Source organism: Lissotriton helveticus, chromosome 5_1 (genome assembly GCF_964261635.1).
Source record: "Lissotriton helveticus chromosome 5_1, aLisHel1.1, whole genome shotgun sequence".
Lineage (NCBI taxonomy): Eukaryota > Metazoa > Chordata > Amphibia > Caudata > Salamandridae > Lissotriton > Lissotriton helveticus.
Window position 1 is genome coordinate 899,554,427 of NC_136065.1, and position 27,343 is coordinate 899,581,769.

The 27,343-nt window shown below is 43.6% G+C and overlaps 1 protein-coding gene across 1 annotated transcript in view; it reads right to left on the bottom strand.

Annotated features, from left to right (window-relative positions):
• Nucleotides 1-27,343, bottom strand: part of SH2D4B (SH2 domain containing 4B) — a 1,011,831-nt gene that overhangs the window by 363,309 nt on the left and 621,179 nt on the right. Inside the window, exons 12-13 of the mRNA XM_078643357.1 lie at nt 23,631-23,672; nt 18,947-19,074 (exon numbers count right to left, since the gene is read on the bottom strand). Coding sequence (XP_078499483.1) covers nt 18,947-19,074; nt 23,631-23,672 — 170 coding nt within the window. The remainder of the gene's footprint in view (nt 1-18,946; nt 19,075-23,630; nt 23,673-27,343) is intronic.

A 27,343-nucleotide genomic window follows, 5' to 3' on the forward strand; every position in this document is an offset into this window, starting at 1 on the left:
ATTTTTAGGACGAAGTAAATCGTGGGCATCATTGGATGCTCATTTTTCAATACTTATGTTCATCGGAACTATATATATATGTTACATACTGGCAGTTGCCAGTAGGTAGGTATACCGAGGGCCAACCATGTTTCCATAGGGAAAGCATTTTTTGACTTGCCTATATCTTCGGTGGCATTTGGCGATCTTCAGAAAATATTCCTGGGTGGGTCTTTTTTTAATTAAAAAGGAGAGGGGCTGCATTATATTTCCCCAGGGACCACCACCTTCCCTGGACTTATTTTTAATAACATGTGGGGGCCTCTAAGACCCCCCCCAATGCCCCTGGGAACACCACCTCCCCGGGGCTACTTGTTAAGCATTGCCAGGGGCCATGCAGACACCTTGGGGACCACCATCTCATGCTGTTTTCAAAATGAGAGAGGGAGTCCGTGCGAGCCCCCTGCACCATGAGGACCACCACCTCCCTGGGGCTTTCACTTTTTAGAAAGTAGAGGGGCAGTGTGGCCCCTCTCTCAGGCCTTTCTCGGCATGGGGGACCACCACCCCCGGGGCAGCCCATTCTGAAGAAATGAGGGGGACCCTCCCGGAGCCAGAGATGGCCATGCGGACCTTCACCCCAAAGGGCCGGCACGTGCTATGTCCCGGGCTGTCCACCCCATTCTGTAAAGCAAAAAGGGAAACAGAGTAATTGCTTTCACACACAGGGTGAATGTGAAAGCAATGCTGGCTCCCAGAGGAGATAGAGAGCCAGCAGGGACCATGGCAGCCATTATGCTGCCCCACGATCCCAGTGCAGACTAGGTGCCCTAGGGCAAGCAGGAAACCGTGGCCCCGCCTAGGGGCCCCGGAATCCAAAAAAGGCCTGTGGAGGGGTGCCACGCACTCCCTACCCTATTAAAAACATAAATAAAAAAGCCTGACCCAGGGGCATGGGGTCCTCAGGGCCAAAATCGGATGGGGAGCAGGGCCTCACAGCTTCCCCCATTGTGTGGCCCCCCTACTAAAACAAAGAAGCACTTATTTCTGTAAAGTAAAAATAATCCAAATGTTTTTTCTCTGCCTTTCCACCATGAAAAGTTATCTGTAATCTGTGATGGAGGAGTTTGCATCCTTGCTTTTCTTGAACACAAAGTCTCATATAGTGTCTATGACGAGGGGATTCTTTGTTGACATATGCTGCTGAGACCAGAGATTGCATTATAAACATTTATAAACTAGAAGTATGTAAACTTGCCTACAAGCCCCGACCATTTGGCCTGTCCCATATACAATAGCGGTATGCAACAACTTCCCGTGCTTTTTCCCAAGATGATAGACAGCTTCCAAAAAGAACGCCCAGTGTGTTTCCCACATATTTTGAAGATGTGTTCCTCATGCCTAGGGTTACGATTTCATCTCCCCCAGACAAAGAAGCACTTACTCATGCAAAGTACAAATCAACCAAGTGTGTTTTCTCTGCAGTTCCACTTTCTAAAGTTATCTGGTGAAGATGCACGAGGAACAAACACTGGTAAAGTAACAGACATAAAGTCACTGGAGACATTTACTCAGCATCCTATACTCAGTTGTAGCACAGGAAACGTACTATACATTTACCCAACAAGGTAGCACTTACTAATTAGCTAGTAGAAAGTAATCCAGTTTGGTAGAGATAGAGGTGTTACACAAAGTGCTGTCTATATATATCTCCTAGTGGCAGGTTTCACTGGGTAGCAATAGTTAGGCCTGGTTTGGTTTGCTAATAACTTTGGTCCCATTTGCAGAATCTTCACAAAACCTTTAAAAAAAAGTTCATCTACCTCAGCTCTTTCCAGGAAAGTTTTGCGATTAAGTGGGGAGTCGAGAAAAAAGAGGAGTACCAAAACACAAAATCGACATGCATTTTCCATAGACTTCTTAAGACAATGCTACAACAAAAACTGCTCAAAGAAATGACACCAAATTTGGCAGGATGCTAGATTGTGCTTTTTGTGATTTGGTGTAAATCTGTTCAGTAGTTTTGAGATAGTAAGGGCAGAAAAGTACAGATATTTAGACGGTTGGGCTCACAAGAGTCTCTTAGACTCTTGCAGGAGTGCATAGTTCAAAATATCATGTTGTGGTTGGTCCATGGACCTTTAGTTTCCTTGGGCCATTTCACTCCTGCTGGAGTCAGACTCCCACAAAAGCGAGTGCTCTGAATTAGTTCCCTGTCCTGAAGTTGTAAAACAAATGAAAATAAAGATATAAGGGGCATGGTAGGGATACTCTGATCCACTAGGCCCCATGTGGGGGACCCAGAGAGACCCCATGGAACTAAAAAAGAAAACAAACTGCAAACAACAGTGACCAAAATAAATGGCTGGCCACATTTATTTAGTATGAGCCCAATGGAGCCTACCCGGAGCTGTGTTTATAAAGGAGAAGGGGCTGCATGCCCCCCTCCCCCAGCTTCCAGAGTCCATGTGGAGCCCGTCCTGGGACAAAAACAATTGCTTGGGGTAGGAGAACACACAACCCCCCTCCCCAGCCATTAGAGGCCCCGGGAACTCCATCCCTTGGCCTGAATATAAATTCTATGAGAAGGGTGTTGTGTGGGCCCCCTCTCCGAGCCTCTAAATGCCCTGGGGTGCTCACCTGGGGCCGGCTCAGCAGCTATGTTTGTGGGGGTAGCAGCATGGGCAGGGAAACCTGTGTGTCTTCTCTCTTTAGGCAGGACCATTTTTAAATCTCCCAAAAACACCAAATCTGCTCCCAGCTGGTGGGGACTTCAAAATGCTCCCACACGCTGGGAGCAGACTTTATATCTTCTTCCGTACTGATGTACTCAGGAAAACAGATCTAAATATTGATCCCTGCTGCTGGGAGCAGCATTATTAGCTGCCCCCTGTATTGGTGGGAGCAATGTCAGCTCCCACTGCAGGCGTGGAGGCAGCTGGGAACACAGTGGCCTTTAGCCTCTCCCCACAGCCCCCAGTGAAAGTGTGGTGGGTGGCCTGGGTGGGCACCTGGGCACGCACCCTTTGTTGAGGCGGACCCCAGGTGATGAGGTCCCTGGTACAATATTCGACCTGAGGAGGGGCCGCATGCCCACTTCCCCATTCAAATTGCCACTGGCACCGGGGAAGGGGTCTCCAGGGCTGAATTCAGCCCAGGGATAGGAACCATGAACATAATGCGGCCCCACGGGGATGGGGTTACCCTCCCAATAAAAATTGCAGCAGGCTCCAAGGGACAGTGTCTCTGAGACTGAAATTGTGCCAGGGAAGGGGGACATGTGCCACCCTACCCAAAACATGCACCAGGAGCCCCTGTAGATGGAGCCCCTGGGGCGAAATCAGTCCTGGGATGGGGCCGCATGCCCCCTTTCACACAAGCAGATCAGGCTCTGGGTGATATGTCCTTGGGGTTGAAATTGGCCCAGAGAGCTGGACGCAAGCCTTCCTACCCCAAACAAGCATGCTGGGCTGCAGGGATGGGGATAAAAGAGTGGCCCTGGGTTCCCAGGCTTGGGGAAGGGAACCACATGGCACCTCTCCTCTTTATTTAAGTAAGTGGCCCCATGTGATGGAGTCCCTGGGGCCAATAACAACGTGAAGAGTGGTGCCACACCGCCCCCACCCTTTAATTGAAAAAAAAAATGTCCCTGAGAGAAAGCACCATCAGGGCCTATGGCAACCTCCCCCACCTGCACATGGCCAAAAGCTGTGCGGAGCGTGGGGTTTGGCTGTCTGGGGTGTTGTTGGCTGCAGGTTGCATTTATGTATGGTAATTAAATATTACTGTACGTAAAAACAAAAGCCTAGAAATTCACTGGAAAAATCAAAGGTTAAAGTAACATTCTAGTTAGGTGTGATAAAAGGATCTGATTTTCTTTTTAACTTTAGAACTTCACTTAAAGCTTAAATTAAGGTTATAGTTAGGTGAATTTGTTAGTGACAACATTAAAGTTTTGAACGTTTTGGGCGACGTATTTTATGCAATGTGGAAACAATTTTCCAGGGGGATCAGTTCACTGTTGACTCTACGGCAACCAAGGAGGGGTGGAGCTTTCCTCCCACTCCTGCAGAGTTTTAGAAAATAATGCCTCCAGATAGCTACATATGGGGCAGAGATATGGGGGAATAATAAGTGTAATTCAATTCAACCTTAAGAAAATAGATTCTGTAGAAGACTTTTAGGGGTTTCCATTTCTATCTCCAATTTCATCTGCCATAGCGAAATGAACATACCTTTTTTATAGAAGACTATATTTGTGTTTGTCCTCTGCTATTATGGTTAGCAGTATGGAAAAACACGCAGGCTAGCCATACTAGACATATCATTTCAGATAGTCTTGCCTGTGAAAAAGGCAGGAGTATTCCATGGTTGGCAATTGTGGAATCCTGTTTGTATAAGGCAGGCTGCCAACAGCCATTTGAGAATCCTGGCAGCACACACTATCAGTAAAAAACAGCAGCAGGTAGTCATGTGGAAATCCCTTCAGATTGAAAGAGTAGTATATGAGACCTTAAAGGTGAGTGTGAGGGCCTATATGAATTTTAGAGTAGATAGATCAATTGCATTGTATGTAACAAAATGTTTGGGGCAGTGGAAACAAGGTTTACTGTTTTGTATAGGGCGGGCACTGTTAAATATTTGTTATGTATTCCTTTGGGATTTCAAACAAACTTGTATACCTCCCATTGCCCGTGTAACAGGAGATCGGGTCAATCCATGTTGCATTTTTGTGTGACTTTTTTCCATATATACAAAGAGTATTTTACTTCCTTCAGTTAAGAAGCTTGCTATTGCCGATTTTAGAGAAGCATATGGCAAGCTACTTCAACTTAACGATGATGAGAGCATTTGTTATGTAGGTACGTTTTTAAAAACAGCAGTCCGGGCTCGATTCACAATGAATATTAATTAGAATAGTCCTATAGTGTAATTTTATATTCTCTGATTTTATATTGATTTTCTTTTAAATACTTGTTTTAAATACTTTAAAATATGTACTGTGTTTTTGAAATGTACATTTATGTATACTTTCATTTCTGAATAAAGAAATAATTTAATTAAATTGAATAACGTTTTTAACAAAAGAGAACACAGAAACTTACCATTAATAGTCAGCAGTGCTAACTATAACTTGCGCCCTACCAAGCACTGCTTATGACCTCACATATGACACCACTCATGACATGTTATATGACAACATTTATGATATCATTGATGACATCCCAAATGACATCATTGATGACATCACTGATGACAATATCCATATTGCTGTATAAATTATTATGGTATTTTGGGTCTGACAGTAAGTACAAAATTGCTCAGGAGAACATCAGGCATCAATACTACCAACCCAGAAACAACTATCTTAGGTATTGAACACAAGTATTATGTGGAACATTGACCCTATATCATATATTTTATAGGTTGCATAGTCCACATTAACAATTAACCACAGCTATATGGGAAACCTTCATTGAGAACGATGTTCAATCTGTATACAACTGTTCAGAGAAAGGCAAAATAGTGAATGTCAATCCCAAAAGAAATGCCCTACTATAGACAGCTTTTATCTGTATCAAACCCCAACACACACCAAACTTACATTAGAAATGAAGTTGATATCAGTAGAGAACTGAGTACTGTAAACAGTGTTTACTCTATGAAGCTCTCATGAGAAATACACCACAGAGAATTCAAAAGAATCTACTAAGAACAGTGTACATTCTATGCAACAGTTGTAAAAAAAGGCACAATTTGCTAAAAATACAAACCAAAATCTGAAGGTGCTAATGATTATATTACCTGCGTCCTTCACACTGTGATGCAAGTTGCACAGATAGCCTATCATCTGAAGCACGATAAACATGCCTACTTAGGTTAGTACCTTATGCACACACATTTCTGTTAAGTATAAATGACCATCTGACACAATTATTTCTTATAACTCAAGGCTGCTTACAAATGTTAGTGCCTACTAGGTTGAAGCTTTCTCCTGTTGAAAACATTTTCTGCAGAAATAAAAAGTTGTGTGGAGCATTATGAATACAATTTACCTGTCACTTGTACACAGACTTACTATTGAATACAAACATTTATAACATGGTCAATACCTCTACACAGCTTGGAGCATTAGGAGCACATGCATTTTAAACATTTTCAGGCTACAAAGTGGAGCCATAGAACTCCAGCTGAAAACCATGGACCCCCAGTTAGGAGCGCTTTGAAACATGTGGTAAGATCTCCTTAGGTCATGGATGTGGTGACCCAGGAGAGTTACTGTTTTTTTAAGTTGCTATTGGGGGGGAGTACTGTGATCCCCAGCCAGCTCCCATAGCAGATGCAGGTGGGAACAGGCAATGTTTTATTAAATACTTGCCCCAGTGCCCACCTGGGGCACCCACAAATCAGTGGTTGTATGGGGCGAAGGGGCGAGCCCTTTGACCCACTTAGAGGTGATTTACCTCATGCTGATATTGTTAGCATACCTCTATGGTTGAAGTATATTGCTTCTATCACATAAATGTGTGAAGTTTATTTTATCAAACTATAGAAAGTTGTCCATAGGGTATGGCAGAAGGTGTCTTTTCAATGACACATGCATACCGTTAACCTCTTTCCCTAAATCTGTGGGTCATATGAAATGAAATGGATAATCCAATCACACTGAATAGAAAAATGGCCTCAGGTATAGCATGTTGAATTACTTCAAGTCCACAAACATATTGGATGCTGTTATAATGACTGCACAGTGTCATCAGTGAGGTTATCAATGATATCATTGAAGGTGTCATCAATGTTGACATTTAATATGTCATAAGTGATGTAATATGGGATTTCTTAATCAGCGCTTGGCAGGGCGCAAGTTATAGTTAGCTTAGTTAACTAGAACTGGTGAATTTGATAGGTTTTTTGATTTCTGAACATTAGTTTAATTTCAACATCTGACTATAAGTCCTTGTAATCTTTATTTTTTGTGGGGATTTCTGTTGCTTTCTGATCCATTCAAACTTCAACAAACACCCATCCCTCTCAGGCATCCTACAGTTAATGTCCCCACTGTTCATGGTCTTCAGTCTATCTTCTATGGGTGGCGAAAACACATTTTCTTCTTTAAAAGAAAAACGAATTGGGGTGCTGCGGTACTTCCACAGTATCTGCATCCCAAGCTTCCACCCCTTGGATCTGATGTACCCCATAAGCTTCACAGAGAAAGCTTACATGGTGCTGAGGTCAAACTTTCTGCCAGATTTGGCATCATTCGGTTCAGCCATGTTTCCTGTATTGGAGAGCAAAGATAACGGTGGAAATTAACATGGAAAATCCATGTTTTGGGGGAAATCCCTTTTTTCTTGGCCCTCTACTTGATGGATCACTGTGAAACGTTCTCTGAAGGAGCTGAGGTGGATGAACTAGTTTTTTTTTTATATTTTCATGCGGATTTGTCAAATGGCACCAAAGTTATTAGCAAAATAAAAAACCCTGTCCTAACTATACATAAAGATTGGCAAAGGTTACTGTGTAATATGTATATTTAATTCTAGATCGATTTATATGCAAATAACCAAAGTGTGATATGCTAATTAATAATATTATTGGGGAATCACAAGAGGCGAAACTTTGACTGGATATGTTGACCACTCTGCTCCATATTGTACATGAGCTCCTTTTCTAAAGCTATTAGGGGTGATAACAATCTGTCTACACCACTCACCCATTGGGTCAGTCATCAAGTGCAGGTTTCATATTATATTTTGTGAACACTTTAATGTGAATCTTCTTAATTTCAACTGAAGTGCGGAATGCAGCACACATAGAAAGGTGAATATATGAAGAGAAATAAAGATAATTCTCCTGTTTATGCCTCACTGGGGAAAGTGTAGCATTTCTACACATTCTCAGCCTTACAAGTCTTTGCACCAAAATCCATGAGTGGATGCATAGGCACACCCATGCCCCACCCACGGGATGCCGGCTCAACGCAAGGTAGCGCAAGGCAACGCTATGAGCTGTCACGTGTTACTTTGTATTTACTAAGCCACTCAAAGCCATGCAAAATGGCTTTGCATAGCTTAGATGAGGACTTGCTTTGCCTTGTGACAACTGGCATCAAACAATGACAATGCAAATTCTTAGTAAATTAGGGCCTCCATATTTACAACCTTAATAACTTTTACTTCACCTCCACCAATTTTCACTAAACCTGTTTTCAAAATGCAACCTTTCAACTACAAAATTTAGTGTAGATAAGCCAAAAATAATAAGAAAGTTAATAACAGTGGCCAAAATCCAGTAACCATTTCAAGTAACCTGTGAGTCTTAATGTCAAAGATGCTCCATAAAGAAGTGAATTACTGCTGAACTAAAGATCATCAAATTTAGCAAGATCGCCTGTTTGGTGAAAACAAGTATCCATGGTGCATGCGCAAGTATCCTACATGCCTACAGAAAATCGTAAACATGAGTAAATCCTGGAAGTTTAGGTCATTATGCCTGGGCTAAGCAGAGAAGCAGTAATTCTCAACTATTAATGGTGGAGAATAATACTGATTGATTATTAGAAAATATCCCACACTTAGAAGGAGCAAACCTCAGGGGCTCCCGATGCTACAATTTGGAACCACATGGACTTTGATGCTTGCAAACAATAAGCTTAAGGCACCATATTATATTCAAGGCATTACACACTTGCGGAGAGACACAAACATGATGTCATACACCTACATAGAGCCCAACATGAGCGAAGCTCACAACCTACTGACACTATAAGTTGGTGCTACTTGGCACATGGTGTTGCAAACATATAACATCTGCCTATATATGACTTATGAAGTAATGTATACCTAAATGGAGGAATTAAGCATAAAATATAAACATTTAGCAGGTGGAACAAACCAATATTAACCACGTACAAAGCACGAGATTACTACATGGATACACTAGTGAGGCATGACCTGAATGGCTACCCTTCGTCATACAGTAACAAACAATAGGTTATGTTGGGATACAAAACACAGACAACAATAAAAGTTTGCAAACACCAAATGAAACACTCAAAACACATTCTCTGTCACTTATGAAACATGTGCAGCTTACACACTGAGCCCAAAGCATCATTACAACTTAGATCCTCTTTCAATTAAATAACCTGCTGTGTAACAATGTTTGTGACCATCAGGAGAAAATAAAACATGGCACATGCTGCAACGAGAATTCAAGCATAATCGATAAACAAAAGCAAATCAATGAATTGTGCATATGTAAATTATATATATATATATATATATATATATATATATATATATATATATATATATATATATATATATATATATATATATATATATATATATATATATATGTATATATATTACCTACTGGCGGTCGCCAGTAGGTATATATAGTTAGGATTTTTTCTCTATGGGATTTTTGAAAATTCTATGTCTAATAACTTTGGCGTTTGTGGACGGAATTGGCTGAAATTTTCAGGAAAATGGCACATTTTGTTTCTGAGCAGCCCTTGAAAATTTGGGGGGGGGTTCGTCAAGGGGGGGCCGAGAAAAAAGGGGGGTCCCAAAACGTGTTTTTAACATTGAGTTTTCCATAGGGCGGTTGGCCTCACTTTTAGCCCGAACGGCTGAATGGATTTGCACGAAACTTGGCAAAATTGTAGGGACTGGTAGCCCGATGTGCCTTTGCTAGGTCTCAATATATGTGCTTCAGTGGATTTTGAGAAATTAACGTTCAAAAAAAGATATATATCTGTAACAGCGGACCGGGCAGCGCTCCGGTTCGCGGACTTTACGCGTTACGGAGCTTTGTGAAGCGAAGCTGATTGGTTCTCTGGCGTCTGTGAACATTCGAAACAGTCCGTAGCGGCCGCCATCTTGTCTCTCGGTAGGATCGAGAGACAAGCGGAGGCCAAAGCGAAGGGGCAAATGACCATAAGGGGGCATAGTAGATCCTCCCTGACCCTCTAGGTTTGATGTGGAGGTTTTAAAAGGGCCCCGCGGGGCAAAAAAATAAAATAATAATAATAATCGAACGGCTGAATGGATTTGCACGAAACTTGGTAAAATATTAGGGACTGGTAGCCCGATGTGCCTTTGCTAGGTCTCAATATATGTGCTCCAGTGGATTTTGAGAAATTAACGTTCAAAAAAACATATATATCTGTAACAGCGCTCCGCTTCGCGTAACGGAGGTTTGCGAAGCTGATTGGTTCTCCGGCATCTGTAAACATTGCAAACAGTCCGTAGCGGCCGCCATCTTGTCTCTCGGTAGGATCGAGAGACAAGAGGAGGCCAAAGCGAAGGGGCAAATGACCATAAGGGGGCATAGTAGATCCTCCTTGACCTCTTAGGTTTGATGTGGAGGTTTTAAAAGGGCCCCGCGGGGCAAAAAAAAAAATAATAATAATAATCGAATAGCTGAATGGATTTGCACGAAACTTGGCAAAATTGTAGGGACTGGTAGCTCGATGTGCCTTTGCTAGGTCTCAATATATGTGCTTCAGTGGATTTTGAGAAATTAACGTTCAAAAACAAGATATATATCTGTAACAGCGCTCCGCGGAGATAAAATTATCTCTGTATTACCTAGCTGTTGCTAACACCAGTTAGCGACGGCTAGTAGGAGATAGCGACCATCTTGGGCCCCACTTTGCATGTGAGTGATATTTATCACTAATGACATGCAAAGTGGGCATGCCAAGATGTTAGCGACTGGAAACAGTCGCTAACATCGCTATCTCCTATTACCAACTTTTGGAAATATTCGCGATAAGCGCGAATATCTCCAAAAGCTACCACCTGCCCTGAGCAGTTCTTAGCCATGTTATCCAATGGGAGGTGGATAACATGGCTAAGAGCATTAGCTCGGTAATGCATGAATATCGCTGAGTTTTCAGCGATATTAATGCATTGCGGTCGTTTTTTATCGTATTTGCGATAAACCTTGATAATAGCAAGGTTTATCTGCGATAATTTCTGAAGATGCTTAGCGGTAAAAAATTCGTTGCTAAGCATCGTTAGGGATAAATATCGCTTAACTTTGGTAATATGCCCCAACGTCTGTTAACGTTCGATTCGAAGGAAATCAGGAAGTGTTGAAAAACATTGTCTGCGCCATCTTGCCTTTTTTCAAATGCCACACTTTTGTCGTGCACGGCAGTCATTTTAGATGCCTTGACCAGACCCACTCTCTGCACGCTGTCGATCCTTAGCATGGCTCCCCACCCTCGCAAGCATCTCCCCCAGGCAGTGGTCACCCCCGCTCTCTGTCTTATGCATGGGTAATAAACCACCCCCCATCTGCGCTGCTCTTCACTGAGAATCACACCCTGTGCCCGCCCGACACCTCCCTTTCGCCCTATTCACTACCGCACCCTCTGACACTCCTTTTCCTCTGTGTCCGATTGTCCAGGCCGGTCCTAGGGTATCAGCTAGCCCTGCAGATGTAGTTTATGGCCCCAGCTGTAAAGAATCACCCCTCTTCAAATGAGTTATAGTAGATCAAGGCCCACACTCGATGAGATCCGTCACAGCAGACGCGTTCCTATTATCTGAAAACCATCCTGTATTGTGATTGGGGAGGGGACCGAGCCTGAAGCGGAAGATTCCAGGGATGACTCTTTGTACATCAAAGTTTTTACAATTATGTGTCACATTAAAAATATATAGCACTCCAACAAAGTAGTAAGATTATAAAACTTTAATAACTTATAAATATATACAAGAAAACAAAAACAGTAATAACATATAAACATTTTTAGGGAAAAACAACGAAGTAGCGGTCGGCTGTGCGAATAGTCCCAACGCAGCACAACGTCCAGATTTCACTGATTTCGGCATCCGGCGTGGGGCGTCGCGGGGGGTGGGTCATCAGTAGCAAACTGTTGTGCGAATAGTTCCAAGGCAGCAGAACGATGGCACCAAGGTGATGTCCAGTAAGTTGCCGCACTGGTTTTGGTATCCTACAATGCTGCTCCGAATAACGGCGTGGGGCGCCCCGGGGGAGGCGGCGTGAACGGGCCTCTCCAGGTGGAGTCTCGTCTGTTGTAGTGGGGCGCCCCTTTACCGTTTCAGTTGCCATTCCGTCCGCTTTTGGTCCACTGTGTCAAAAGCCGCAATTCAGCTGAGTTGCGCCCACTCTTGCGGTGCAGCGATAGGCGGCTGTCACAGGACTCTCAAAATGGCGGCAGGCTGTTTCCTTTTTGGGCCTGGTCCACTGAAATGGCCCTGGGACACCTTGGAAATCGGACGCTTGTCTGCTAGGTCTTGGACCCCATTCTCGAAAGCGTCCCCTCCGCCTTGAGGATTCATCAAAAGTTTTGGGGGCCCCCGACTCCTGCAGGCTTCTGGTGGGGAGCGGCTGCCATGATTGCTCGCGGAATGACTACGACGGAGCCACGAGATGGTGGTGCTTTCGTGGTGACGCCAGCTTCAGTCTGAAACATCCAGAAACAAGGTGGGGCTTTCATCGTTTGGGGAAAAAAAAAGTTTTCATCCAATGAAAAGTGTTGTTTTTAGGTCATATGATCAAGCCTTCCATCATTAGGAAACCAAAAGTAAAATGAACCAATGAAAAGTTTTATAAACAAGTCACATGACCTGTTATGCGGCATAGGGTATAAAATGCGGAGAAAATACGTTGGCACGTGAGGCGGCGTCAGTAGCGGACCGATGTGCGAATAGGCCGAAGGCAACACAACGCGCCAAGATCCGGATGGCACCGAGGTGGTGTACAGCAAGTTGCAGCACTGGTGTGGCCATCCTACAATGCTGAAAGTCGGCGTGGGGCGCCCTGTTGGCCTGTGAGTTCGCGTCAGTAGCGGACCGATGTGCGAATAGGCCGAAGGCAGCACAACGCGCCAAGATCCGGATGGCACCGAGGTGGTGTCTAGCAAGTTGTCGCACTGGTGTGGCCATCCTACAATGTTGAAAGTCGGCGTGGGGCGCCCCGTTGGCCTGTGAGATGGCGTCAGTAGCGGACCGATGTGCGAATGGGGCCAAAGGCAGCGCAACAATATTTTCTGAATAGAAGACACCACAAGGCGCTGAGATGCCAAGATCCGGATGGCACCGAGGTGGTGTCTAGCAAGTTGTGGCACTGGTGTGGCCATCCTACAATGGTAAAAGTCGGCGTGGGGCGCCCCGTTGGCCTGTGAGGTGGCGTCAGTAGCGGACCGATGTGTGAATAGGCCGGAACCAGCACAAGGCGCCAAGATCCGAATGGCACCGTGGTGGTTTCATAGTTGAGAGGCACTTCATCTGCAGTGGGGCGCCGAGATCCAGATGGCACCGAGGTGATGTCTAGCAAGTTGCTGTACTGGTGTGGTCATCCTACAATGCTGAAAGTCGGCGTGGGGCGCTCCATTAGCCTGTGAGATGGCGTCAGTAGCGGACCGATGTGCGAATGGGGCCAAAGGCAGCGCAACAATATTTTCTGACTAGAAGACACCACAAGGCGCTGAGATGCCAAGATCCGGATGGCACCGAGGTGATGTCTAGCAAGTTGCTGTACTGGTGTGGTCATCCTACAATGCTGAAACTCGGCGTGGGGCGCCCCATTAGCCTGTGAGATGGCGTCAGTAGCGGACCGATGTGCGAATGGGGCAAAGGTAGCGCAAGAATATTTTCTGAAGAGAAGACACCACAAGGCGCTGAGATTCGGTTACCACCGAGGTGATGTCTAGCAAGTTGCCGCACTGGTGTGGCCATCCTACAATACTGCTCTGAATAACGGCGTGGGGTGCCCGAAGGGGGGGGGGGGAGGCGGCGTGAACGGGCCTTCCTAGGTGGAGGCTCGTCTGCTGTAGTGGGGCGCCCCTTTACCGTTTCAGTTGCCATTCAGCTGAGTTTCGGCCGCTGTTGATGCTACAGCGACAGGCGGCTGCAACAGGACTCTCAAAATGGCGGCCTGTTCTTTGGATTTGGGCCTGGTCTACTAAAATGGCCCTGGGACACTTTAGAACTCGGACGCTCGATTTCTTTTTTTTCCTTTCCTGTACATGCAAAAAAAGTTAAATTCCCGGTACGTTACACGCTTCATCTGCCACGATGTACTCTCCAGAGGAACCGAAAAAAAATATAGTTATGGTAACTATACCATGCATCGTCATATGGAGAGGTGGCACCAATTAATTATAGTGCTGCATAAAAGAGAGATTTGGAGGAGAACCCCCGACCTGCCAGTACATTCATCAAAGAAGTGGCACTGACAGCATCAGAGGCAAGGGAAATGGTCCCAAATATTTAGAACTTTGGAAAGATTAAAATGACATGTTTAGATTGTGGCAAATTAATTTCATGTGGACAGATGAGTGTTACTCTAATAAATACAGCATATGAACATCATCATAGTCGATGGTTGGTAGAGACATTTTGACTATATCCTGGACCTGCCCGTCCTCGCCCAAAATGGCGCCGGAATAAATGGGACTCGTAACTCCTTGTTGTGTACTGGTTGCAGAACCTTGAAATCACGAGATACGTATGCAGTTTTGAAGCATATGGCGGGCGGGGTTGAGAATTGATTGAATATTTCGACATCCCTATTGATATTAAGTTCTGATGTGTTATTGATTACTGTACTATTGAAAGTTCGAATTAACGTCACCCATGGTACTTGCCCGCAAATGTATATCTAGATAATTTTATTGTAACTGGCCCTGTCGTATTTTAATTATAAAATGTACGTCCACCGATTCCGCAACTGTTAGACACCTTATTTCTTGCAACCTAATGGCCCGCCCGTTACGTTCCTCTACAGTGTAAATGTCTACTCATCATATACGATTACAGTTTGCTCCGTGGCCGGCCCACGTGGTTATAGGCTCGTATTTGTATAATGAAATTTTCACAATAAAGGTTTTTAAAAGAAAACATGGTAGTAGTATATACATTGGTAAAGTTTTTAATAATAGTCACTGTTTTAGAATCATTAAAAGGCAAGTGAAATAAAGCAGACCAATTACATGAAGGGTAAAAGGTATAATACGCAGGAACACAGTAAAAATAAATGGTCAAGGGCTGTTGTGTTTTCTACTCCTGCAACATAAAGTGATCGATAAGAATCTCATATTCAGGCGTATCGGCGACTAAGACAGCAGGTCGACCCTCTTTTGCTCAACGGCTCCGTCATGGGACGAAGAAACGCTCTTTTTCTCGAAAAAAGAATATATTTTACTTGCAGGACAGTTGTAAATTTTCCGGGAAAGTACATTAGCCTGGAACATTATAACATATATTTTAGAAAAAATAATGTTCGGAAGTAATAAAAAGCGTAATTTTTAGGTCATATGACCAAGCTTTTCATCATTAGAATAAGAAAAGTAAAATGAACCAATGAAAAGTTTTATTAACAAGTCACATGACTTGTTATGCTTACGTTACGCGCTGCGCGTCGCGCCCCGGATGACTTCCGGATGCGCTAACGCGGCGCGTCATATGACGCATTACGCGACAACGCAGGTCCAGAATATAGTCAAAATGTCTCAACCAACCAGCGGTCGGAACACAACCCCTTTCAGCAGGCTAAATAGTTCTGTTAAATGACAACAGAAGGGACAGGCAACAAGAACCATCAGTCAAAGAGGGGAGGGCTAGTTCTTCTCTACCGGGTTACATTGGGGCGCTACCGGAACTGATCGAATTGGTAGTCTACAGTGTTTCTGGATGTTTCAGACTGAAGCTGGGGTTAGCATGAGAGCACCACCATTTCGTAGCTCCATCGTGGCCATTCCGCAACCAATCATGGCAGCCGCTCTTTATCGTTATTTTGGGCGGGGTGGGTGGCGGAGCCGAGCTGTTTTGCAGCCATCATTGTGTGGAGTTCAGTTCATCTCACTAGTTTTGTATTTGTCATGAGGGGTTGTTCCTAATGTTTCTATTTTAGCGAGGTCAAAAAGAGATCCTATTAGTGGCCTACTGATTTTGCTCGATTCCTTTTCTTTTTTTTTACACGATTTTTCGTTATCTGCAAAGACTAAACAGAGTATTGCGACTCTGTGTTTGTTTGTAAATAGAGAATGAACCAAAGAGAACCAATTCTAAAACAGTAAATGCTTGGATAACAATCAATCAAATGGAGAGAGAAGCAGGCACGACGTATTACAACGGGGGCAAAGGCCTGCGTTAACTACCTTTCACTATCTGCAAAGAGAGAGTACTCCTAATAGAAATGAGGGGGGGGGGCACCATTCAAAGCAGATCAGTGTGCATTAACACGAAAATGTTTTCACTTACCACGTACTTGACATTCGACAGCTTATGATATTTGCTATTAAAAAACCATTGAAATTCACTGAAAAAACCATAGGTTATAGACCATATATAGTTAGGAATTAGTATTTACAAAACCTTGAAAATTCACTGAAAAAACCATAGGTTATAGACCATATATAGTTAGGAATTAGCATTTAAAAACCTTATTTTACTCACACAAAACCTTTGAAATTCCATATATAGTTAGTTGCACTAACTATATATCGCGCACCCGCAATCCACTGCTGATGATGTCACATATTACATCATTCATGACATGGTCAGTGACATCACTGATGACATCACTGATGACATCTCAAATGACATCACTGATGACATCACTGATGACATCTCATTTGACATCAATGACCACATCACTGATGATATCATTCATGTGACAATACAATGTCAAGTCAAGTCATAGAATTTATATAGCGCACTACATACCCAGAGGGTTTCAAGGCGCTTAGGGAGGGGAGGAGGATTATTTGTCAAATATCCACGTTTTAAGTTGCTTTCTGAATGCCAGGTGGTTCTGGGTAAGGCGAAGGTAAGCGGGGAGTGAGTTCCATGTTTTAGCAGCCAGGTATGAAAAGGATCTGCCTCCCATGGTGGTCTTGTTGATGCGAGGTACAGTGGCGAGGGCTTGGCTGGAGGATCGTAGTTGGCGGGAGGGGGTGTAGAAGGACAGTCGTGAGTTGAGGCAATCTGGTCCGATGTCGTAGAGTGATTTGTGTGCGTGGGTAAGCAGTCGGAAGGTGATCCTCTTATTGACGGGTAGCCAGTGGAGGTCTTTAAGGTGACCAGAGATGTGTTCGTTGCGAGGGATGTCTAATATGAGCCTGGCTGAGGCGTTTTGGATTCGTTGGAGTTTCTTCTGGAGTTTTGCGGTAGTACCTGTGTAGAGGGTGTTTCCGTAGTCCAATGCATCTCCTCACATTTTAATATAACCTCTGTTACACCCAGTGTTAAATGCAGAGTATAATTTTTGAAACCATTGACACACCAATACTAGTTACTACATACGCACTCACTGATTCCTACGTCTACACACACATTCACTCATTCACCCATACAATCATTCATACATACAATCACTCATCTTTACAACACTATCATATGCACTCATACACCTAAACAGACACTCACACTCTGCCACTCATCCATGGAGTTACTCACACACCTAGTCAGTCCTGTAAAGAATCAATCACACTTCCATTTTCTTGTCTATACAGTTAAACATAGAGCACCTTACATTTTCAAACATATACTAACACATACTTACTCTCTTATACAATCATTGATACAAGTACACATTGATCTGCACAGAGTCACACATCTCCCAACCAGCCACACACACACTCAGTCTCCCATACAAATACTTGGACAATCAATCAATAACCCATATAGTTACTCATATAGCTACTGATCAGCACATGCAGCAGTTTACAGAACAGACATAATGATGCACAAATTAAGACAGTTTAGTCACTAACCCATGCACTCAGTGAGACACATTTAATCACTCACTCATACAGTCAGTCACGCACCTACTAAATCCTTCATCCAGACACTTATACATCTACTCATTCTTCAATATGTAAAACATATTTAAACTTTACAGAAACACACAGTCACTGGATGATGTCATCAGTGATGTCATTTGAGATGTCATCAGTGATGTCATCAGTGATGTCACTGACCATGTCATGAATGATGTAATATGTGACATCATCAGCAGTGGATTGCGGGTGCGCGATATATAGTTAGTGCAACTAACTATATATGGAATTTCAATGGTTTTGTGTGAGTAAAATAAGGTTTTTTAAATGCTAATTCCTAACTATATATGGTCTATAACCTATGGTTTTTTCAGTGAATTTTCAAGGTTTTGTAAATGCTAATTCCTAACTATATATGGTCTATAACCTATGGTTTTTTCAGTGAATATAAGATATATATGATTTATGCCATTGCGTGTTCCGTATGTATTTAAAAAAATTAAGCTAATTAGGTAAAACGAGGATGAAAGGTGTTAAAATTGTGCAGTAAAGTAAAATCACATTTAAGAGGCCTCGTCACAATCTGAAGTGTTATTTCCATTTGTAAACTAATGGTAGCATTATAACCTTGTTTTGTTTAAATTAGGAATGGGTGTCAAACTCTGCTCCACTGGCAGAGCTCGCAGAGTTTTGCCCACTCCGCCTAAAGCACGGAGTCCTGGAAAAAGTCTACAAACCGTCGTGTGGCGGAGTTTTTCTCACAATCAATTTTTCTCGCTCAAGCCCACAAACCTAACGTTGCTACCATTTCAATGAGAGGGAGAAAGAAGCAGCACCCTCTGGCGTGGCGGAGGATGACATTCATGCTGATTTTACTACACAGAACAAGCTCCCGGCGGCAAATCAGCGTGAACAGCGTGACATGCCAACATTTTGCTGTTCATGGATCTCTGCAGAATCTTGCTGAATTTTCATGTAACTCCATGGAATTCCACAGAATAATACTTTGGGAGTTCAGCCCACCCTTAGTTTAAATATCTTGTATTACAAGAAATACACATGAAAAAATGCAGTGTCAGAAACCATATATAATCAGATGAGCAGATTGTAGATTCTTTTGAAAATTAACTGGAAATTACCAATTCATGTTCCCTATGGTCAGCAAAAACTATAAAATACAAATAAAATGGATTTGTCTACCGTGAAACCAAGGGGCGACGGTTTTCGTGTTTCTCTCGTAGCCAGCATCCCGTGGACGCTGCTCTTCTTTGAACCAGCGGACGATGACCTCCCTGGAATGCGGTCTTGGAGGCCTTGCCCATGTCCTACTGTGCAGAAAAAAAATATGCTGTTTATAACGTATGATCCTAACAAAGTTTCACAAGTATTTTATGACCAGACTTCCTAGGCACAAATCAGTCCATTAATTATGATTGTCTTTTAAACAATGTGCATTAACAGTTTGGATTGCATTCATGTGACAGACATCTGTAGTACCACTACTGTGTAACTGGGGCTTCAACACCGGCCCCCTCATGATACAGTGGGGCATATGAACTCACAATCCGCACCAGGTTTGCATTAAAAAAGTGTCACAAAGCAGTGCAATTTGCTGTTTTGGGATTTACTTTCCAGAGCAAATTCTGATTTGGGTTGCAAAGTAGCTCTGAAGTTATGCAAAGTGGCACTTTCTTCTTAGCTTTACTATTTGTCAAAGGGTGTTACATGGGTGGTATATAGGCATTTCCATTGCAACTACCCATGGGTTTTAATACAAAGGTAGTCCTGACTTTGCACCAAAATGTATTGCCTCCTTGACGCAGCCCTAGCATTTGATACTATTTCTCTTTCTCAAAATTTTCCAACTTTGCATGTGAGCTGCCATGTACAGCACATATTCAAGGTGGAAAACGTGTTAAAATATATCTAAGCATAGAACAATGCTGCAAGGGTGCTTGATTTGGTGCAATGGAACCCAAAGTGCTCCAGCTCAGAAGTAGAGAGAAAAAGGGCCAAACCTTTGATGATATTGAGATGTTTTGCCCCTCTGTCTTTAACACAATAGAACTTTTGTTGTTCTGCTGTGTTGCATGGAATCTAAGTAAAGGTGCCCGTGTGTTTTACAAAATCTGGCACTGAACAAACTGCATTTCTTTGGCCTAAACACACCATTAGTAACCAGCCTTTGGGAAAGTGCAATGCTTTTCGAGCAACCTTAGCAAATTGTAGACTGATCTCCAGCCTCACCTACTTTTCAAACGGTGGCCACATCCCAATTCACACTCAACTTGAGAAAAAAATCAAAGATAACTAAGCCTCCTCTGCTGACTCTTAAATGACAATGGACATTTTTTATCACTTAGGACCAACGCCAACATCAAGCTCTGATCCTAATACATTTCTTTGCAGTTCTATACATCATCAATTACAACCAGTATGGTACCTGAATATCAACACCAGCATATCATTTGACTATAATATCATGATCAAAATATTATGTCTGTAAAAATATCAAGAGGCATGATATTGAGGGTGAGGCTTTTTACAATTATTGAAAATAATATGAATGTTTAAAATATTGTTTACAAAAATAGGGTGGCATTTAATATAGTTATTCTTGATGTTTTGATTGTACAAATGTATTTTAAATCAATTTTTTTTGTTATGCTTTGTTTTTTGTTATGTTTTGGGTTTTTACTTACTACATTTTATCTTTGGGTTGTGGGTTGTTTTAGACGTTAGAATCAGGGGTGTTTTCTTTAATCGTTGTTAAATGAATTATTCTTTTATTACAAATGTTTACAATCATTTAACTTCATTTTGTGTATATGTTGAATTATAAATATATGTGTGTGTTAAAAAATATGGGGAACATTTGGTTTGAGCTGCATAGTTTATTTATAATATTACAGCTTGTGGTGTGTACGGTGGGGAGTGTTTTCTGTGGGTCCAAATGCAATTATGTTATTTGTGGTTTCCATGTATAAAACCTTTGGTACTGCTTTCTAGTTCATATTTTTGTAGTTAGTGTTTCATATAAATAATAGTTAATAAACGCTTTTAAAAATATATATTTCGAATGGATTATTTTATTTTTTCTTATATTTAAAAAAGATTAATTTTTTTAATTTTCGGGCTCATGTATTCTGAGTTCATGTATTTTGGGCTAAATAAATGTGTTTTATGTAACAATTGAAGGTTAAAGAGGAGGCCTGCATGGTTAGTGTTTTAAAATGTAGTTAAAAAATGTAGTTGACATACCTAAATTAAAAAACTAAAAGAATTATAGAGTTTTGCATTACTTTATGTGCGACCATACTTCTAATTGTTTCTGTAGTGTGGTTCGTGGTTCAATATTTTGACTCTTTATTATATGTAGGGCTCCCGGTTTTAAGGTATTTTTTTTTCATCTGTATTTATCCATATTAATTTTTTGCTCATTTTATCTGTATTTATTCATTTTTATTTTGGGTTTTGTGAAAAAAGTAAGCTGAAACTAATATATTTCTACGTTTATTTAACCAATAAATGTGTACTAATGCTACTTTGCCTGAGAGATATTAATAATATGAAAACTTACAGATGATAAATTGATACACTTAAAGGAAAACATGCACATTAAGGGGCTGATTATGATGGCAGGCTGATCGCCACCATCAAAAGGTGATTTACCCACCGCCATATTATGATGGCGGTGGGAATCAATATTGTTCCACGGCGGTCGGAAAGACCAACTGCCACGGTTCCGCAAGGCGGTCCTTTTCCACCCGCCTTGCAGATCCTGGAACCAGGCAATCATTGCGGCGGTGCAATGAAGGCACCGCCATCGCGATTACTATGGGCCTCTCCGTCTGTCTTTTTGTGGTGGATTCTCTTCCACAAAAAGCCAGGTGGAGACTGGGCTTGGGGGCCCGTTGCAGGCCCCCGGGGGGGTCAGCTGTTCACTGGGTGGGTACCCCCCTCCATTTCCCTGCACAAGGTGGCAGGCAACATGCGGTGCCTGCCACATTGTGCAGGGAAATGCACAACATGGCCATTTCACATTGTGGCGGGTGCTGCAGCAAGCAGCACCCACCGCAATGATAAATCGCCAGATGCGACCGCCGTGGTGGCGGTCGCATCATAATTAGGGTGGCCGGACCGCCTCATGGCAGGCAGCTGGTCTCGTTACCACTAGGGTGGCGGGCGGACTAAAGTCCGCCAGCCATCCTAATGACCCCCTTAGTATCAACCATGTGCATATCTGCTGCTGTTTATGCCTCTTTCATAAAATTCTTTTCTTTTTTAAACCCTCTTGCCTGTCAATCTGCATAGCTATTCACTTTTCAGTCATGACTGACACCATTTAGAATCATTAAAAAAACAACCCAATTTCCGTTTTATCCACATTTAAAAATAAATACAGACAGGAAAATAAATAGGTTTCTGTCTGTATTTATCTGCAAAAATCAGTAAAAAATGGAAAACAGGGAGCCTTAATTATACGTTAGTGTGTTTGTTTGTAAATGAAGGTATATTGCGTGTAAAACATAAATATTTAAAGAAACCCATAACCTTTTTTAAAGTAAATAATATTTGTTAAACTAAAGAAGAAAAATAAATTTCACCACCAACCAAAAACATACACGTTCCCCAATATATTTTGGACCAGAGTTGGAATATTAAAGCCCCCCCCCCCAACATATTGATGTAATTTCACCCGCCACTAAATTATGTGAATTATGTACTTTCCCATTGGTTGTGAACCTGGAGTTAGACATTTTACTACTTTCATTTACGCATATCCTCGAATTATAGCTGATTTGGAATTAGAATAATATATTCATCCCTCTGATTTTTACGGTCAAGAATATTTGCGAGACTTAAGTTAACATAGTTAATCCTCCCCATCCCAGATTTAAGATTTTGTAAAATGCTTGAACATGTGATTCCTTTAGTATTAAAGAACATTCCCCATTGCTTGCTGGCTGGAGTTAAAATAGTAAATCTCACTCCCATCAATGTTTACTGCTTGTAGGAGTGTACTTAATAAGTTCATTTTAACCGTTAATTATTGTTAGTTTCTGGTGACATTTTTATGAAGGTTGTTTTATTTTAGAGACATTATAATGCTATTTCTGATCTTTATCACGTTTTGACTTTTAGGTAGCTCAATATTTAAATGATTTACTGTGGTGGGGTCATGGCCAAGCAAGATGGCCAACTAGATGTGCTAGTGGGTAGCTCCCCAGCACCCTGCTGCTATCCTACTCAATCCTGATAGTTCCCACCAAAAATAACCCCTAGGTTTTTTGCCCAAGCGCCTACCTAGCTAGGAGGTGCAACCAGCTCTTTGATCAGTGATCTGGAAACCGCAGATATGGCGCTGCAGTATGAAGGCCGCTTGGTATGCATAACTGAAGGGCACGCGACCCGGGAGCTGATGGGTCGCCGCATGGTGCTGTAGCGGTGTGGAATGCCTAGCTGGGTCCTGGATTCCGGAGGCCTGGAACGCAATGGCAGACCCCCTGGTGCGATCCGAGGAGTGGGGCACTGCTAGACTGCAGGAGGTGGCCCGTGGGGTGAAGGTCAGGGAGCACAACCTGGGGGACTGCCGTTTACAGTGCGGCCCTCCCCAGTAGTGGTATGCCTGGCTGAGCCTGGTTAGTTTGAGACCTGGGCTCAGTGTGGAAGCCTAATGTGGACCTTGGGTAGGAAAGGACCCTAAGCAGCATCAGCACAGAGGGGTGATGGCCTGAGGCCCGTAACCTCGGGCAGAGGTATGAGCACTGCCTGGGTGTTTCCTGGCCCATCCGTGCAGCCCTTGAACTGCCATTGGGCTCTTTACTGGGGCCTGAGCTGTGGTGACCTACAGAGGTGCAGAGGGGCCTGCAATGGATCAGACATGGGGCTTGCAGCAGAGGGCTGTTGTAAACCTGGGAAAACACTTGCCTGTGAGCCGGGTCTGGTAGCGAGGGCTGCAGGGGGCCCACTTCTTCTCTTCTTCTCCCCTTCTATGGATTAAACGGTTGTAGCATTGTACTTGGCTAAGTGAGGCACTTCCTATGGTAAGCTGCGGATGGACTGTTCCTAACCTGTGGCCAGGTGGACTTGAACTTAGGGGAGAGGTGGGTGTCCTTCTAGAGAGAGATTGCGGCATAGACAGTGGGTGGACTGTGCCTGACCTCCCCGTGCTCCTGGGGTGAATGGTGAAGAGCAGCACAGCCTGACTCTGATGGAGTATCCCCTGGGACTATTCTCCACAGGCCCCTTGCTTGTTTTCAGTCCTGACTCTCAGTTTGTTATAGGAAACATTCTCAGCTACAGAGACTGGGACGGTATCCTGCAGTGGGCCAGAAAGAAACAGAGACCCCAGATTTGAAGGAAGCATAATACGTATCTTCCCAAAAATACCAGTAGGGTTCAGGCCGAAAGAAAAACTTTTGGGCTGTCAAACAGAAAGTTCTGTCACTCAACCTCCACTCGATGCTCCTATACCCAGCAAAGTTGAAGGTGCTTGAAGGGGCCGCTCCTACTTCTTTGGCTCTCTGAAGGCTGGACAGCAAGGCCAGCTCTGGGCTTGGCCTAGTCTCCAATATGGGCAGAGATAATTCCAGTGGTTCAGCTGAACAGCAGAGGTAGGGAACGTCCCACAGCTGGAATGTGCAGCGCATAGAGGTGCAGGTAGATAGTACCCTCAACGTGGCCGGGACTGTACCTGGAGCGATTTGGGGGCTTTGGATGCAGCTGTCTCCCAGAGATCGTCATTGGACATGGGCATGGACATATGAAATTCCTGAGCTCGGACGACCAAGGGTGGAGAGAAGGAGATTTCTGCTGGACCAGAAGGAGGCTTGCCTCATCTCGGAGCAGACTCTGGCTTGCCAATGATGGGGAACTCACACAGACATAGTAAGGTGTGCAGGGGAAACTTGGGGTTTCCGAGATGTATACTACAACCCCATATCATTGTTGACTTTGTTGCGAGGACAAACCTATAGTAGAGCACTGGGGGGGTCAAGTCTTCCCTGCAATTGTGGTTTTTCTTGTCTATGAGAGGACTCAGTTGTTGGATTACCGAGTTGGGGGGGTCATGGGAATCAGATATTGGAGGTGCGGGAGGTGAGGAGGTAGAAGACTCTTATGGGTGAGGGGAGACATTGTGTTTTGTTGTACTTAGGAGTTTATCCTGGGGGGAGGGAATGGGGTTAAATTGGAATTGTGTTATATTTCAAAGTGCAGTGTGATTGAGATGTTCCAAATAAATTTTCATATGATACAGGCCAGTATTCATGGTTCCAAGGTGAGAGGGATCCTTGTGACCCTCGCCCCTGATGGGAGGGGCAGTGAAGGCAGGGATATCCGAAAGTATGACAGGGGGTTTGAAGCTCATTACCTGGAATACCAGGGGTCTACATGATTGCACTAATCGATACAGAGTGCATACTTATCTATGACGAAACAAGGTGGCCATAGCAATACTACAGGAGACCCACCTGGTAGAGGAAGAGCTGCCAAACTAAAGAAAAAATGGTGCGTCCAATTATACCTTTCTACTTACTCGAGATACACCAGGGGATTGTCAATATGGATTGCTCTGGGAGTACCGTTTCAACACAGGAAAACCCAGGTCAATATTGAGGGAAGATATACCCTGCTTTAGGGCTTTTGGATTGCATTGAGGTGTGCCTGCTAAATGTCTGTGGCCCTAACCATGATGACAAGGGTTAGTTTTTTTGAAGCTCTGAGACCTCTTGGCACCATACATGAGTATTCCTCTTATCTAGGCAGGCGATTTTAATTGTCTCTTAGATGGTCAGCCTGACAGGAATTCCCCGCAAGGACTGGCAAAGCCAGGCATGACAGCTGCATTGACTGAAGTCATGGATAAGGTGCATTGGTGCTTAGATGTCTGGAGAACTCCCTACCCTACAAACAGCGTCCATCATATGTATAGTAGGTTGGATAGAATACTGGTGTCTTGAGAGCTGGGGGATTGTAAACAGTTAGTGGAGCTCCTGCACAGATTCTGCACTGGTGCTCCTTAAATGTGTCCGAGCTTGAGCCTGTCTGGACAGTCCAAAAAGGTGACTTTGAACGGAGAACCTGTGGGAGGCTGCTTTCCAGTCAGCTATTGGTGATGTGCTTACTCGTTACTTTGCAGACAACTAGGGGTTGGCCTCTACGAGGGCATTGAAGTGGAATGCTCTCAAGGTGGTCCTGCAGGGGGAATGTCTCACAAATGCCAATTGAAAGGCAATCTGAGGAAAAAAGAGCAAAAGTTAGCTAACCGAGAGCCACATTTTGCAGACCGTCCTCTGAGGCAGAGGCACAGACAGTGCGGCATGCTATAGAAGAAATAAGGGACACACTTTACAAATTCACTCAAAGGGACTATAGGCAGTGGCTACACCGGGAGAGAGTTAAGCCAGGCAGGCTGTTGTCTTGGCTCTTATGGAGCGAGATGCCCCCTACCCGTGATCATGGCATTGCCGGGACACCATGGGGACTTGTTGCTTACACACGGAGCAATATATAACCAGTTGTGTCACCATTTGACTGTTCTTTATGAGGAACCGAGTGTGTTGGAGTACATGGCCGAGAGAGACTATTTAAGTCCGATTGTATTACAGACCCTCAGTGGGGAGAATGTGGCAGCCCTGGATGCAAATTTCACAAGAGAAAAATTATTGTAAGCCATTAAGGGTATGCCCCGATGCTTGACACCAGGCACAGTTGGCCTCCTCTCAAGTTTTACCAGATCCTCAGCTTTGAGGGTCCATCAGCTCTTGGAGGTGTTTCAAGATGCCAGCCAAATGTGCAGCCAGCCGAGGTCCATGCAGTAGGCTCTAATTATTATATTACCTAAGCCAGATGGTAGCCCAGAGCAGCTGGGCTCATATTGTCCATTGTGTATGATCAACACAAATATTAAAGTGTTAGCAAGGGCCCTAGCTAATTCGCTTGAGAGTGGTGGTCCCTCGCTTGAGCCCTGAAGATCAGTGTGGGTTCATCCAGCACTGGAGAAACTTCATGATACGCAGATTGAATCACATCATGCACTCTGTATGGGGTTTACAGATAGAGGGAACATTGATTGCTTTGGCTATTGAGAAGGCATTTGATACCCTGGACTGGGACTTCCTGTGGGACATACTGATTTGTTTGGCGTTGGCACCATGTTCACCAAATGGGTGTACTTGCTTCATGCGGGTCCTTCGGCAAGGGTGAGATTGGGCGGCTATATTTCCACTGCCTGGAATCTAAAGCCGGGTACAAGACAGGGTTACCCTCTTTCCCCATTGCTGTTTGCCCTAGCAATGGAACCCCTGGCAATATGCTTGTGAGCTGAGCTGGGGAGATGGTCTATATGGGTAGGAGCGACAGATCACTTTGTATGCCGATGACACCCACATCTACCTACAGTCGCCGGACCTTTCAGTGCCGCTCGTCGTGCCGGAGCTGCAGAGATTTGGTAGGTCATCTGATCCCTGGATGAATCAGGATAAATCACTAATATTCTCCCTGGTGGACCATGAAGGTTTCCCTCTGGAAGCCTTGCCTCTGAATGGCCTTTGATGGAAGCTAGAGGCGTTTAGATATTTGGGGATACAGGTG